The sequence below is a fragment of the Equus caballus genome, chromosome 17 (assembly GCF_041296265.1).
Source record: "Equus caballus isolate H_3958 breed thoroughbred chromosome 17, TB-T2T, whole genome shotgun sequence".
Lineage (NCBI taxonomy): Eukaryota > Metazoa > Chordata > Mammalia > Perissodactyla > Equidae > Equus > Equus caballus.
Genome location: NC_091700.1, coordinates 17,998,097 through 18,014,497, shown reverse-complemented (window position 1 = coordinate 18,014,497; position 16,401 = coordinate 17,998,097). Strand labels below are relative to the sequence as shown.

Below are 16,401 nucleotides of genomic sequence, written 5' to 3'. Positions count from 1 at the left end.
TGGCGATCCCTCAGGAGCCCTGGCTGATAACCCTTTGCACTGACAGTTTCGCGGTTCTAAAGGGATTAACCCTGTGGTTTGGACAGTGGGAAGCTGAGGGGTGGTGATCATGAATAAGCCCTTGTGGGGTCAGGAGATGGGGAAGGATTTGGATTCACCTGCAAGAGCCTGAGGCAGTCCTCACTATCTGCCATGTCCCAGCTCATAAGGTGCTGACACCCCTGGCAATCAGGAAGCTGATGCCCTAGCCTGGCTATGAGTTCTAGCAACTGACCCTTCAGTAGATACAGCAGATCGGGTGCACAGAAAGAGCGGCCACTGTAGTACCAGGTGGGATGGTGTATTGCCAAGGACACTGGAATGCCGTTGAGACACAGCGATTTGGTTAACACAGTCACAGCATATCCGCATGTTCTAAACAAGGCCCAAGGCATACCAAAGGAGTCTAGACCATCTAACAGACTTCCCAACCGGTGAGAAATTGGCACATTGACTATACGTGCCCCCTCCCTATGAGTGAGGGAGGGCTCTAAATATGCCTTTGTTTGTTCGGACATTGAGTCTGGCCTAACCCAAGCTTTCTCCCGTTACTGCACAAACCAGGCTGCCACCATCAGGGGGTTAGAGAAGCTGAGTAGCATGGACAGATACCCTCGCTGAACTGACAGTGATGGGGGTCACATTTTAGAGGTCATGAGATCCAAGACTGGGCAAAAGAACATGACACTGAATGGACACTGAAAACGTGACTAAACCCAGTTAAGGCCTCTATATAAACTGTTAAGATTCTGGCAGGTGGGTGTGGAGATCTACCTGTGCTGCAGCCGCCCAAGACAAACCTCATAGGTAGTCCCCTTTATTAACCTGCCCGCCTACCTGTCTGGAGTGGTCTGCCTCTTTCTTTGGTCTCTCCTTGCCCTCTGTGCACAGGGGCCAGTATCAGATTTCATCCGGGGAACTCTAGAGGCTGCCACCCATCACCTCCAGGTCTGTTCTTTAGAGCGTGGTGTCCCAACAGCACTGCTGCTATTTGGCATTTGCCCTCTGGGCAACCCACTTCCTCCCCCTTGTCTACTGGTTCTAGAAACTGTCCCAACTTCCTGCAAGCTCAGCAATGCCTCAAAAAGAATATGTTACCTAATATCCAGGATCTAGCTGTTTTGCAGTAAGAGGGCCCCCAGATTTATCTAGTCCACCATATATTCTAAAATATTTAAAAAATTCTCAACTGTTTCTCAAGATTCACAAACTATACAAAGTTCATCAGATTAACCTCTTTTGTTTATTCTGTTGTAGTTATCAATCTATATACGTACTCTTTTCCTTACTCCTCCCCACAGCTGTTGTACTTTGTATTTTATACATGGGCCTCCCCTCCTAAGACGACTTGGAATTCAATATCCTCAGGAGAGCGTTTACAATATAATCTTATTTAGAAAATGCTATTTACCGCAAAGCTAAAAGGGCAGGATACAAATAAGTCTGTATTTGACAATTTTATGAAAAAAATCTACTAAGATATACAATCAGCTGCTTGGCAAGAGTAGGTTAAGGTGGAAAACCAGAAATCTTTGTAATTTCTAACAGTGCATGATAGGGACTCAGAAAATGTTTGATCACTTTAGAACTCACAGGATGACCTAGGTCTTTGATATTAAAAGTTATTTATTCAGGAGATTCAAATAAAATGTTCTACTCCTTTATTTTCTGATCTTGAGATCAGAATTACAGTAGCAGAGAAGAGTGAGGAGAGGGAAATAATATGGCGCAGTACTCAAACAGTTTTGCAAAATGACTGCAAACACACTTACCAGAATTCTCATCCACTTGGCACACACTGTCTAGAGCCTCTTGATCACCTTCAGCAGCTATGTACGCCCAAGTGTCCATTTCATCTCTTGTACTCCTCCTTTCTTTAAGTAACTGCTTGTTTTCCTTGGTTTTGTGATCTTCTGTGATTTTACAATCCAGTGGTATTTCTTCTCTTTTCCGATTATTCTCAGGGAAATCATTTTTTTCTTCTGGAGTTAATTTAAATAAATCAAATGCATTTCTGATTTCTTTAAATGCTAGTGAAAAACATAAAATTGATTATAAATGAGTCACAAATTTTTGTTGTAACCAAAAGAAAATCTGGGTTAGAGCCAGCCCCAGTGGCCTAGCGGTTAAATTTGGGCACACTCTGCTTTGGTGGCCTGGGTTCGGTTCCTGGGCACAGAACCACACCACTTGCCTGTCAGTGACCAAGCTGTGGTGGCAGCACACATTTTTTTTTTTTTTAAAGGAAGATTAGTAAAAGATATTAGCTCAGAGTGAATCTTCCTTAGCAAAAAATCCCAAACATTAAAAAAAATACCAAAAAAATCTGGGTTAGTGTTAAAGAAACAGATATTCTCTTAATTTTTACTAATATCTGCCTTGGTTATAAAGCAAGATCAGATTATCACTGAATTCAAATATACTATACAGCTACAGTAATCAAAACAGCATGATACTGGTACAGAAACAGACATACAGATCAATGGAACAGAACTGAAAGCCCAGAAATAAACTCACACATCTACAGACAGCTAATCTTCAACAAAGGAGCCAAGAACATACAATGGAGAAAGAAGTCTCTTCAATAAATGGTGTCGGGAAAATTGAATAGCCACATACAAAAGAATGAAAGCAGACCATTATCTTTCTCCATACACAAAAATTAACTCAAAATGGATTAAAGTCTTGAATGTAAGACCTGAAACCGTAAAACTCTTGGAAGAAAATACAGGCAGTACACTCTTTGATATCAGTCTCAGCAGCATCTTTTTGAATACCATGTCTAATCAGATAAGGGAAACAAAAGAAAAATAAACAAATGGGACTACATCAGACTAAAGAGCTTCCGCAAGGAAACGAAAACCAGGAACAAAACAAAAAGACAACCCACCAACTGGGAGAAAATATTTGCAAATCATACATCTGACAAGGGGTTAATTTCCAAAATATATAAAGAACTCATACAACTCAACAACAAAAAAACAAACAACCTCATTTCAAAAAATGGGCAGAGGATATGAATGGACATTTTTCTAAAGAAGGTATACAGATGGCCAACAGGCACATGAAAAGATGTTCAACATCACTAATCATCAGGGACATGCAAATCAAAACTACACTAAGATACCACCTCACACCCATCAGAATGGCTATAATTAACGAGATGAGAAACAGTAAGTGTTGGAGAGGACGTGGAGAAAAGGGAACCCTCCTACACTGCTGGTGGGAACACAAACTGGTGCAGCCACTATGGAAAACAGTATGGAGATTTCTCACAAAGTTAAAAATAGAAATACTATATGATCCAGCTTATCCCACTACTGGGTATTTATCCAAAGAATGTGAAATCAACAATACAAAGAGATCTATGTACCCCTATGTTGATTGCAGCATTATTCACAGTAGCCACAACATGGAAGCAACTCAAGTGGCCATCAACTGATGGATGGATGAAAAAGGTGTGGTATATATACACAAGGGAATACTACTTGGCCATAAAAAAGGACAAAATTGCCCCATGTGCGACATCAATGGACTTTGAGGCTATTAGTTAAGCATGATAAGCCAGACAGAGAAAGACAAACACCGCATGATTTCACTCATATGTGGAAGATACACAAACACAGGGATAAGGAGAAGAGATTAGTGGTTCCCAGAGGGGAAGAGGGTGGAGGAGTACCTAGGGGAAAGGGGAAGTGGGTGAAAGGACTAAAGGGGCTCATGTACTGTGATGGATAAAAATTAGACTTGGTGGTGAGCAGCATGCAGTCTATACAGAAACTGATATCCAATAACATACACCTGAAATCACACAATGTTATAAGCCAATATGACCTCAATAAAATTAAAAAAAAAAAATTAGAAAGGAAAAAAAGCCATGAGGTTGTTTCAGCTGGTTTTTCTACTGGCTGCTCAGTATTTAGTAGGGGTCCAAAGTGAATGGCTGTTAATCTGCTGTTCTGAATACTCCCAGTTTTGACAAGGGCCTACCGAACAGCGAGCCTCAGAATAATCCTAGTCATGCCACCAACTGTCCTTCTGCTAAGACAACTGCCTATAACTCCAACCTAAAGCTAACCTTGTACAAAGATGACTTCTGGTGGTAAGTGGGGGAAATGAAGGGTGCCAGCACGCTGACCACGCACTTCTACAACTGGTACCTGATGCCTCTGAAAATCCACTCAGCTTTTAGCTAAAGATAAAAATGGAAAGGAAACTGGCAAAGCACTAGACCTGCCATGATGACCCAACAAAAGGGTAGAACGGAACAAAATTAGGAAGAACTCTATTATAAACTCTGGGTACATAGCAGATAGGTCTTTTTAGCAGGGATATGGAAAATCGGACTGCCAGTGAGTATCATTATAAAGGAATGAATAGTAATTTAAGACTATCCATTCACAGTTAAAAATGTACCTGAAATTGACATATAAGATGCTAGAAGGAAGAAAAAGTTAATGAACCAGCTCCAATTTTAGCAATATTTTGAATCTTCATCACTCTTTGAAGAGTGACAGATTGTTGTGTTACTTGGAACAGAGTCTAAATTACAGTCACTTTATGTATGAGCCATCCAAACAACCATTGCTCCTTCCTAGCTTCCACTGGCCTGCTGCATACTGCTAAGTCCAGGCTAGCCTTAGAACCAAAATCTACTTTTAATACCACCCCAGTTATGTAACAGCTTTTGGGACAAAACCTAGGGGAAATTATCCATCTCCTAGAATCACTGCTTCCGTAAGAACGTGTTCGAAGTACTCTTGGTACCTTAACTAAAATACCCCTGGGGCTTACTGAAACACTGTTAACGGTGAATGTTTTATACAGTACTTGTTCCAGTATTGACATGTCGTACGGATTCTTGATTATGGTGTATATCTTGACACGATCCAAAATGTGTGTCAATATTGTATTTATACAAATGACACAGAGCTAAATACAATAAATATATTAAATAGTTTGTCTCATTTAGGGTCCACTTTAAAAGACTTTTTCCCCCCACCATAACTAATTTCCTATCTCTGTAATTCTAATGTACTCCATCACCACACTCCAAAGGAGAAAGAACAAGGTGAACAGAAGGGAACAAATTAATTATGAAAACAATATAAATTTTTATATAATAAACTAAAGTAACTGGTTAAACAAAAGTGGCATAAGGTTCTAAATTCCCCAGTGAATGAAATTTTCCAGCTCTATGACACTCAGGGTAGGAAAGACTGTCTTCAAAGTGAATGGCATCCCTTGTCTGAAAGATGGCAACGTTAAGTGGTAAAGCACTGGCATGCACACTCACTCTTTAATCCCTTTGGCTCTTTTCGGCCTTTTTCTTCCTTGTCCAAATCATGCCTCTTCTGGTATTTTTCTTTGGGCTCATTTTTTTTTGTCTCTTTCTCCTGAAACAGACATACGTCAGAACCACAAGAACAGACAAAGAGCTGATACTGCCTATCCAAAAAGTGGAAAATGAGGGTCCCTGACCTCAGGGTGCCTTGTGCACTGTGGCACATGACCACTGATTGTTACACCTTTCTCACATCAACTGCCTCCTCAATCAAAACTACCCCTCAGCCATGAGAACCTACCAAATATCAAAACCAAAACCTGACACCAGTGTCCTCACTCTCTTTTAAGAACTTTTTTATATTAAAAATAAAGAAAATTCCAACAAACATTCACCTACAGCCATAACAAAAACATGACTATTTTTATTCCTCCAAACATTTTCCCTTCTTATCATTGTAATTTTGGATAATTTTGCTGTTTAAAATTCACTTTTCTCTATTTACAGTGCATAGATATTTTTACATGACTGTATTCATATGTGTGGTTTTCTTCATCGTAACACTCTGTAAACTTTTCTATTTTTGCTACACCGACCTCATAATTAACAATTAAATGGATATGTAATTGTCCCCAAGTTGATATATTTTTTTAACCATTTCCCTCATGACTAGTCAGACTGGTATTAGTTTTAGCGAAGATAACACTGCCATAAATATCTTTGTATACATAGTTTTTTGCCCTTTAAAATGATTTCCTTAAGATAAATCCACAAACTAGGAATAATGGATGGAAGAAAATTATCTTTTTTATAGCCCTTGATAAATACTGCATATATGAAAACTTTCGTAATGTGGAAAATATTTCCATTTTGAAAAACCACATAAAAATATTTTTATAATAATAGTATAAACTCTATTAAATACATTTTTGTAAGGATTAGATTTTTAATGTTAATGCACTCTATGTACCAGTAAGTAAAAAGTGGTACATTCCTAAGACAACAGAGTGAAAATATCAAGTAGGATGTGAGAAGCTAATAAAATCAGCTGAGGAAGCTACAAGCTTTTACTACAAGGCTACACACCATCTGAGTACCTCTTTAAAAAAGACCTTGACTTTTGTCCACAAATTAGCCCTCAATTTTCTTCTTGTACTTAGTCTAAAAGACAGCAAGTCTGAAGACTGAGAGATCAGCTGAGGAGGTCCAAAAGCTGGCTGATCTCCAGCATGTGTAACTGCCTAGTACGACTCACACTATTAAGTAACTCCCTAACGACAGCAAGACTCTTCCTGCAGCCTGTTGCTTCGCGTCATTATTTGTGAAACTTGTTGATCACTCAGAAGAGTGCTGGCTTGGTTTGAATGTCTCTTGGTTTGAATATCTTGAAGGTTTTACTGTCATCCTTCAGTCTAATCCTCCACCTGCCCCCTACCCCCAGCCCCCATACTCACTTCCCCAGCTGAGTCAGAGGACCTGAGGCTCCTTTCTTCCCCACCCAACCGTGAACTCTTCTGTGTTTGGGCAGAAGCAGGGGTCAGCTTATCTAACTCTGTAGTACTTTTGCCTTTGTCTTGATTCTTTTGTTTTCTATGTATATTTTTCTTCTCTAGGAAAAGGTTCTTGTTTTCTAGCTTTTTGCTCTCTTTAAATTCCTCAGTCTTTCTCGGTTTCTTTTTTTTCCTCTTTGCTTTGCCATCAGTATCCTCATCAGCACTTACGGGGCCATCCAGCTCCTTATCAAAAACAGTATCTTGAATTACATCTTGCCCTGCTTTCTCTTTTGCACTTTTAATCTTTAGTTTCTCCTCTCTGTTGTCAGAATGTGAATCCTCATTGTCATCTTCTTGAAAAGGGGAATCGTTAAGTACATTTGATTCAGTTTCCAACTGAGATTCAACAGATTTCTCTTTTTTTGTTTTTCTGTTTTCTTTGGAATCTTCTCTTATTTTAGTCTTTAAATCTCTTATTTCACCCTTTTTAACTTTCTTTGACTCCTTAGTTTCTTTCATATCATCTTTTTTGGGCTTTTTGGATTCCTTTAATTCTTCTTTGGCTTCTAAAATTCTTTTCTTTGTCCTTAAATCAAAAACTAAACTTTCAGAGGAGCTCTCTAGGTCTGGTTTGGGTTTATCTTTCAGTTTCCCAGTCTTTGCTTTTTTCTTTTTCAGATCATCTGGGCTTTTCTCTTCCCTGTGCCTTAATTTTTTCTTTTTCTTCTTTGGAGAAGTATCTTCTTTTGTCTCACTTTGCTGATCGCTATCAGAGTTTGCCTCAAATATGTCATTATTTAAGGACAGTCTCTATAAAATATAAAAAAGATATAAATACTCATTAAGGTATTAATTTAAAAGGTCTTGAAAAGGAGTACTAATGAAATCTGGTAGAAATTTTTCTTTTCCTAGCAGTTTCTCAACTCCTTATAAAATTACTTACCTACATTGACATTGTATAACACAAGTTATATCTCTGATTTAGCACAAAGCTGGTAGCAATGCTATGTACTTAAGAAAGTACATAAGCACAGAGAGAGAAAATGTTAGCACTGCTGAAGGTCTCAAACTCAAGCAGAAGTGAACAATAACAGTCTTAGGTATGGGGGGTTGTACATAATTTAAACTTCAAAACTTCCAAAAACACCAAGGAAGTAATTTGTACAGGCTTTCTTCGTTGCCAAAAAAGTTGTTACCAATCCAAACCCAAAGGTATTTAAGACTTTGGATCCCAGAATGTCCTTAAGCCTGTCATTACCTTCCACAGTTATATATGGAACAAGCAGGACCGCACACAAATCTTCCGTCCCCGACTGATTTGATTTGTGTTATACAATCTGAAATACCTTCCGTGGAAAAAATGTTCTCCTATTCTTAAAAAAAACAGAAAAGCCCGAAAAACCTTAAGAATAAAGTACTTGTATAGACACAAACACACTGTGAACGGTATTTTCAGTTCCCAATTCCCCAAATTCTATTCTCCTAAATGACGGGGCAGGGGAGGGTGGAAAGAAGGGAGGGAAAAGATAGGTGTGGTTTCAAGTTTTCCCTATAGTGCCCAAGAAATGAATGCCACCAAGGTTACTAAGATAGTGAGAACACAGAGGCATTGCATAACTTTTGAATCTCCCTGAATCGCTTTATAAAGACAAACCAACTAGGACAGCAAAACAAACCCCCCACAGACAACGTTAAACAAAATTAACATCTACTTAACAAAATTAAGTGGCAAAGTATCCCAATGAACCTCAAAATATAAGTGGGGGGGACACACTACTCACAGCTATAACACCTGTATGGTATGAGTATCTATTCAAGAGGAAGCAAAGGCAGCAATGAAAATGGAAGGAACCACTAAAAGTCTGCAGGCCCATCTGAGAGGAGCAGCTGAAGGGGGACGAGAGGCACCTGCATGTGGTGACTACAGGTATGTGGGGGCCTGGCAGGGCCAAGCCCTGTGAACTCTCCAAGTACCCAGCAACGCTCCCTTCCAGGACATCTATGACAAAGCCCCACAATGAGTAACTGCTGAGATCAGATTCCAAATAAAGTAGGACAGGAAAAATAGAAATAAACAAAAAGAAAATTCTGACATAAGTGGTGGTAAGGGCAGGGTGAAACCACACCCAGGAATAAAGATCTCATCAAGCTTAAGGGATTTTTTTTTTGAGGAAGATTAGACCTGAGCTAACATCTGCCGCCAATCCTCCTCTTTTTGCTGAGGAACAATGGCCCTGAGCTAACATCCCTGTCCATCTTCCTCCACTTTATATGTGTGATGCCTGCCACGGTGTGACTTGACAAGCAGTGCATAGGTCTGCAGCCAGGATCTGAACTGGCAAACCCTGGGCCACCGAAGTGGAATGTGAGAACTTAACTGCTGTGCCACCAGGCCGGTTAAGGCCATATTTTTTAACCCTTCATAAAACTAATAAAAGGAAGGTGCTCAGGAATCATAAAGCTATTCCCCTCCTCTGCCTCCTAAAATTTCGGGAGAAGTAATTTCATATAAATATGAGCAGCAGAAAATGATTAGGACAGAATGTTTTACTAAGCTGTTAAGAAAAAACAGACTAAGCAAGAGTAGCTATCCTAAAAACAATAAAAGCCTGCCAGAAAGACATGCCTCTGAAACACGTGAAACTAAATAAACAAAACTTTGAGGCATCAGGCAAAAAGACTAAGCCACTTATAAGAGAAAGGAACTTAGATTCATCATTAAAGGGCAATATTTTATGCCAGATGACAATGGAAAAACACGTTAAGATACTCAAGAAAATATGAGCCAAGAAATTTATATCCAGTCAAACTGGCTGTCAAGGACAAAGGCTGTCAACAAACTGTAATGAAACACAGGAACCCTGGGCACACCGTTCTCAGGAGCCCCTCCTACAGAGGTGGTTCTAAAGCCTCAGCGTGCATCAGAATGCTGGAGGGCTTGCCAAACCCAGGGGGCTGGAACCCACGCAACTGTGCACCCCAGAGGCTGCATTTCCAATGCCTTCCCAGATGAGGACGACTGGTGCTCCTGGCCTACAGTCCACACTTTGTGAACTACTGTGCTAAAGAATGAGCTTCAGATAACCAAAAATGACTGTACAGACCTCAAAATAAGGATAGGTGGAAAGCATTAGCTTCTAGAATTAAGGCTGAATGATGGTTATAAGAGAGTACAGGATGTAATGACTAAACGCTCTGACTCTTACCAAAACAATGAGGAAATACCAAAGCATAATGTTCTTGCTGATTGCCTTGTAGTTATAAACTGAGAGTAAAAGGACAGCACTTCAAATTAGATTTGGAGGGAAAGGGAAGGCAAGGAGAAAACAGGTGCTACTTAACAATCAAACAAATGAACTTGGTTATCAAACTAACATAATCACAGAGTAGAAAAAAAAGAATTAATCCCCCCAAATAACTTCTGAACACTGAACACCCTCAGTGAATATACTCTAAGGAGAAAAAGAACTGCAAAAAGTTTAGAATTTTACGGTATAATGGGTGTAGCAAATCTGAAACTAATTTCCAATTACTGTAGGATTGAGTAAATGAGGACACAGAAAGTTGACACGAATCAGAGTTCTCATGGTAGAAAGAGGAAGACAGAAGGAAGGCCATTGGGAATGAGAGGAGGGCCCCGTGAGGATGGACTGAAATTACAGACATCAAGATGAATCTATGATTTAAAACAGAGATATTTAGTTTTTCCTTCAGCTCTGTCTACTTAAAGGGCCTAGAAATGATGACGTCCCAGAAGCAGTAAGTACGTCTTGGTTTCTAAATCCTATTCCCCTCTAAAAAGAAATGGTTGATACCAGGGTTGGAGCAGCCAAGTCCCTGGTAATGCTGGAGTATCTTGTGTTAAAAAGCAAAAATGTGCTCAAAACACAAGGGGAAATATCAAAAGGACACAGGCGCTGGCCTAGAGGGGCTCCCACTAGCCAAATTCCAAACCGTTTTAGTGTTAACATGAATATAACAGTAAAGATTAACATGCTGAATAAAAAGATTCCGTGAGTGTGTACTGATACTAAAAAATTTAAGGGAGGGAGGAGCTGCTCTTTATAGGATACAAACTGAAAAATACAGAGTAACAGAATTAGAAAAAACCCTATTTTGTAACCACCACAGTAATAACTAATTGAGGCAAGAATCCTCAAGGTATTTTAAAATGATGGGGTGAGAAGTTGTTGGGGAACGCGACTCTCACAGTCTTGAGGATTACTTATTATTAGAGTATTTATTCTTCATGTTACTTATTTTAAAAGAGAAAAACATACCTTTAAAAAGGGAGAAAAAATAATGGCCCTCACTTTATCATACAATTTAACCTCTCCAATCAATGAGACCACTGACACATCCTCCATCTCTTGATGTAACGTGCAGCGTCTATGGAACACATCTGCTAGAATGTTTTACATTGGATCTAATCACGAGGAAGCAAATCATCTAATTCCAATGAAAAAATACTGTTTATTTGTGTTTAACATTAATTAGCATCCATCTAATTCCAATGTTAACAACTTTCTATAAAACAACTGGTCTGGACTCTTAAAAAAAGCAGGGGGCAAAAGGTCATGGAACTGTCTAGAAGAAAGGAAACTAGAAAGATGCGAATGGAACTAAACACACCACATGACAGAAAGTAGTACTGGACGTTGCAGGACAAACAGGGAAATCTCAACGAAGGCAGCTGTATATGAGATTGCCACACTGCTGATATAAGACTATTGGTGTGTCACAGTGATAAACTTAAATTCTCCAGAGTACGATAATGCAGGAGAGTATTGTTGTTATAAAATACACGTTGAGGAATTCAGCTTGCTCTCCAGTGCTTCAGACAGCGTCTCCTGGCCCTACAGCCACCCTTTGCTTTAAGCACTATCTGTAAGAGTACTTAACGATTTCTCCTTTCTCAATCTGACCTTAAAGAGTTTGTAAGTGACTTCCCCCCTCTTGAAAATCATTTTGCTAAAAACTGGTATTGACCTCCTCATTCCCAAATCGAATAGCCTGTTTTTATTTAAACTTTCCATAAAAGTAAAGGGAAAAGAAGGTGGAAAAGGAGGAAGAATAAATTTAATCTTGCTACATGTATAACTAATTTTACTTCAAAAAATTTTTTAAACAAGAATTACAAAACTCTAAACTATTTTTTCAAAATACTTACAGTCATCAGATTATTACTTGGAACTAATAAGAAACACTATCCTGCACGCCCCACCAATTCCCCAATCTACATTTCCAGCCCAAATCTTGCTCTTCAACTCAAACCAATATTTCCAATTGGAGAGACTGGACATCCTTATTTGGACGACCAAAAAGTAACTAAAATCTAACGTGTTCAAAACTGGACCTGTTGCCTAAATAACAGCATCATTTATCTAGGTTCCCAAAGTGGTAATCTTACTCATCTTTGACTTCACGTTTTCCGCTATGTCAGATCAGTCACTAAATCCTCGGAACATGAACTCAATTCTCCAACCTACAGTACCCTAATTCAGTTCTTTGCCTCTCTCAGCCAGCAGTCTCCCCATTTCAGTATCATGACCAGTGTTTTCGGAATGATCTTCCTGCTAATAAAGGCAGGAGGGATGACAGAATTAGAAACTCACTATTTTCCAACCTCTAATGAAGAATGGTTCTAGGCCATGATCATCAGCAGCTCCTAAAACATACACATGAAATGTTAGGAGCTTTCTAATGATGGATCACACTGAAAATACCTAATCTCAACGATCGCTTTTAAGCTCATTGTAAGGGAGTCAGGGAGACATTATGTGCTTTCTGGTATGCTGCAAGAGGAGGTACAGAACACTACCTATGACTATCCTTGCCAAAAGAAAAAAATCAAACCTGAATGTAATCATGCTTCTTTATCTAGCTACCAGCTTACAGGAATATGGGGGATAGAGGAACATGTTAAAAGACACCATGCACCCGGCCAAACTCAAAATATGGAAAATTCTACAAAAAAGTCCTAGTTTCTTCATCAGATAAACAATACGGAGAAAGAAGGGAGAAGTTAGGGGAAGAAACTGTTATAGATTAAACGAGATTTTAGAGATTATCAATGATATATAATGGGTAGACTTTTTCAATGCCCAATTCAATCAAATCAACAAAAAGACATGTTTTGTTTTATATTTTTGAGACAACTGGGGAAAACTCAACACATTATTAGATATTAGAAGACATTAATAAGTGTAAACCTTTTTTTGGCATGATAATGTTATAATGGTTATGTTTTAACAATTCCTTTTACCTACTGAAGTATTTCAGGGTGAAGTGATGTCATATCTGGAATATGCTTTAAAATACTCCAGCAAATGAAAAAGCAGAGGGGGAGGAGTAGACAGAAAAAAGAAGAATGGCAAAGTACTGATGACTGAAACTGGGTGACAAACACTGGAGTCTTGTGATACTGCCCTCTCCTTTCTTAAATGTTCAAATTTCCCTTAATAAAATTCTCCAAAAATCATCTTCCTAAAATAGAAATCTGATCATACGACTTCCCTCAAAACTTCTGCTGGTCTTTTGACCACTGGAGCGATCAAGTTTAACCTCGGCTGCTATGACTTTCTTCCTAGGCTCTGCCCAGCCTCACTCCTGCTACTTTCCTGGTCAGTGCTCTAGCCCTTCTCATTATTCTCAAAACGTGTGCTTCTGCACATCTCCGTATCTGCTTCCCCACCCAGGATCCCCTGAATTCCTCATCTTTCAGGGCTTAGGCCAAACGATGAATCCTCTGTAATATAACTTTTATGCTTATCTTAGAAAGTTAGTTGCTCCTTCCTCTGTTAGATTTTCCACAGCACACACACAGCTGCCTGAGAATGTTCTTCACTCTACAGTTTAGTTTCCTGTTTGCCTAGCCCTCCTCTTGACTGTCCCGGGAGCTCCTGAAGGCCAGGATAGATCTTATTTTTCTTTGTATGCCTAGTGACTGTCACATATTACAACTAGATTTTTTTTAAATGAATGAACATGAAATAGTTAGCAAAGAAGTCAGAGTTATTCCTTTTATCAGGAAAAACAACTTAAAAGTATTCTAAAGTTCTGAAAATCCTCAAGCGTATAAATAAAAAAGATCCCCCAGGAGTTTCCACTCATCAAAACTCTAAAATCAGGCCTCTAAACCAACTAGAGCGTTGTCTCCTCACTGCCACGGTCCTTCTGCACCTTCCCTGTTGCTCTGCTTTGTCAGGTCAGCCAGCAGTACTCCTGGCCCAATCTGGTGTCTGTAGAGCTGTCACTACAATAGGGGGGCAGGGTCACCTGTAAGCTCCTGATCCTTCTTATTCTTCCTCAGTCATCTGGGAAGAGCTCTAATCATGGCTTTTCAGCAAAAAACTTTGAAAAAAGATTTTTAATTTGGTCATTAGACTACTCCCCAGTTACAACCTGTAGATTTTAAATATGAAACAGCTTGATGCAAATAGATTATAAATCTAGTAGTTTGACTTCAGGCATCAAAATACGATGTTTGAAATGATTATTTAGCCATATTTTAAATGAATCAGTAGGTTAGTTGTGCCTGGGTGAGCCAGCCCTGGAGCCCCTGGCCAGGTTCAATGAAGTCAGGATATAAAATTAGTTACCATCTGATGAACAGCTCTTGTTTGCCATCAGAGAACATGTAGACAAATGTCTAAAGCGATAACTTCAAAAATAACTATAAAATAATCACAACAAAGAATTGAAATCACACATACCACAGGTCTGAGCACTTCTAGTACACTAGCAACCTGTCTTTTTACTCATTTTAATAGTCTCTCAGGTAAAATAAACATATTACTTATTACCCAAATCAGGACAACTTTGAAAATGAAATGGGGCTCTATTAATAATTATACCAAGTCAACAGGCATAAAGTGGGGCTGACCAAAACAATTCAAGATATAATTACCTACTCTATTTACGTAACATCGCCATCTATGGGAATGTCCAGCAATAATGTGTACGAGGCGTGATGACAAAGTGACTGAGGATACACCTGCAAAAGGTACAACACAGCCCCCAGCGTCTTCTCCCTCTAGGCAATCACCTTTGGAAACCATGAGCTTTTCAACAGTGCAATCACTGCTCAGAACACTTTTGGAAGTGCACTCTTGCACTTTGAGAACCTTTACCATGCTTTTTGGAGCACTATTTTGAGTCAAACATGAGGTATCACTAGAAATTATTTTTCTTCCATGACATTAAAGACAATTCTGAAAGAAAAAATTTAAAACCATTTTGGGCCACAGCATTATTGGAGTAACTTTACTGCATAATAGGTACACTCTTAAAAATAATGTTTTGGGGGGCTGGCCCCATGGCCGAGCCGTTAAGTTCGCGCACTCCGCTGCAGGCGGCCCAGTGTTTCGTTGGTTCGAATCCTGGGCGCGGACATGACACTGCTCATCGAACCACGCTGAGGCAGTGTCCCACATGCCACAACTAGAAGGACCCACAACAAAGAATATACAACTATGTACCGGGGGGCTTTGGGGAGAAAAGGGAAAAAATAAAATCTTAAAAAAAAAAAAAAATAAATAAATAATGTTTTGGAAGCACAAATTCTAATTCGTTTTACATTAAAAGGGTATATATATTTATTACTTTATAGCCAAACTTCAAGAGACAGAAGTAATTCAAAAAACTATCCCTAAAAAAAAAGTTATCCTCAGATAAATTTTAAGAGGCAGAACTATCTCTTAGCTGAGTAGTAGGTACACAGGTGATTGTTTCATAATTTTTTCAAAAACATACTTGTTTGTTGGTTAGAATATGTATTAATAAAAAATTATTTTACAAGAAGGAGGCCAGCCCGATGGCACAGTGGTTAAGTTCGCATGTTTTGCTTCAGCGGCCCAGGGCTCACCAGCTTGGATCCTGGATGTGGACCTACGCACTGCTTGTCAAGCCATGCTGTGGCAGGCATCCCACTCCCACATAAAGTAGAGGAAGATGGGCACAGATGTTAGCTCAGGGCCAGTTTTCCTCAGCAAAAATGAGAAAGATTGGTGGCGGACGTTAGCTCCGGGTTAATCTTCCTCAAAAAGAATAAATAAATAAAATAAAAAGAAAAGCAGAAGAAAAAGTCTTTAGTATATGGTACTATCTTTAAAAGAAAGATCCCAGGGGTGGCCCCGGGGCTGAGTGGTTAAGTTCGTGCTCTCTGCTTCGGCGGCCCAGGGTGTTGCCAGTTCGGATCCTGGGCGTGGACATGCCACCGCTCATCAAGTCATGCTGAGGGGGCATCCCACATGCCACAACCAGAAGGACACACAACTATGTACTGGAGGGCTTTGGGGAGAAAAAGGAAAAATTAAAAAATCTTTAAAAAAGATAGATTCTATGTGTACAACTTGCAAGGAACCTCAAGAGCAAGACAGACTTTACCTATGTTTGTGTAACTGTGACCATGTAAGGGTCTGACCCATAAAACACTGTGTCTACTACAAAAAGCTATCCCTGAAAAAAAGAAAGAAAAAACCCCCAAAAGGCAAAAATGGTAAAATGTTGATGTAACAGTACAGTCGAGACTCATCTGTGTCATACAACATCAACTATCAAAGCTCAAGGCAGACCAGTGGTCAC

At 39.3% G+C, this 16,401-nt stretch overlaps 1 protein-coding gene across 2 annotated transcripts in view; it reads right to left on the bottom strand.

The window, feature by feature from the left end:
* MPHOSPH8 (M-phase phosphoprotein 8) overlaps positions 1-16,401 on the bottom strand; it is a 60,460-nt gene that overhangs the window by 22,984 nt on the left and 21,075 nt on the right. For both annotated transcript variants that reach the window (XM_023621330.2, NM_001171173.2), the window contains 3 exon segments: positions 6,778-7,626; positions 5,336-5,435; positions 1,812-2,069 (listed from right to left, as the gene is read on the bottom strand). In XM_023621330.2, coding sequence (XP_023477098.2) covers positions 1,812-2,069; positions 5,336-5,435; positions 6,778-7,626 — 1,207 coding nt within the window.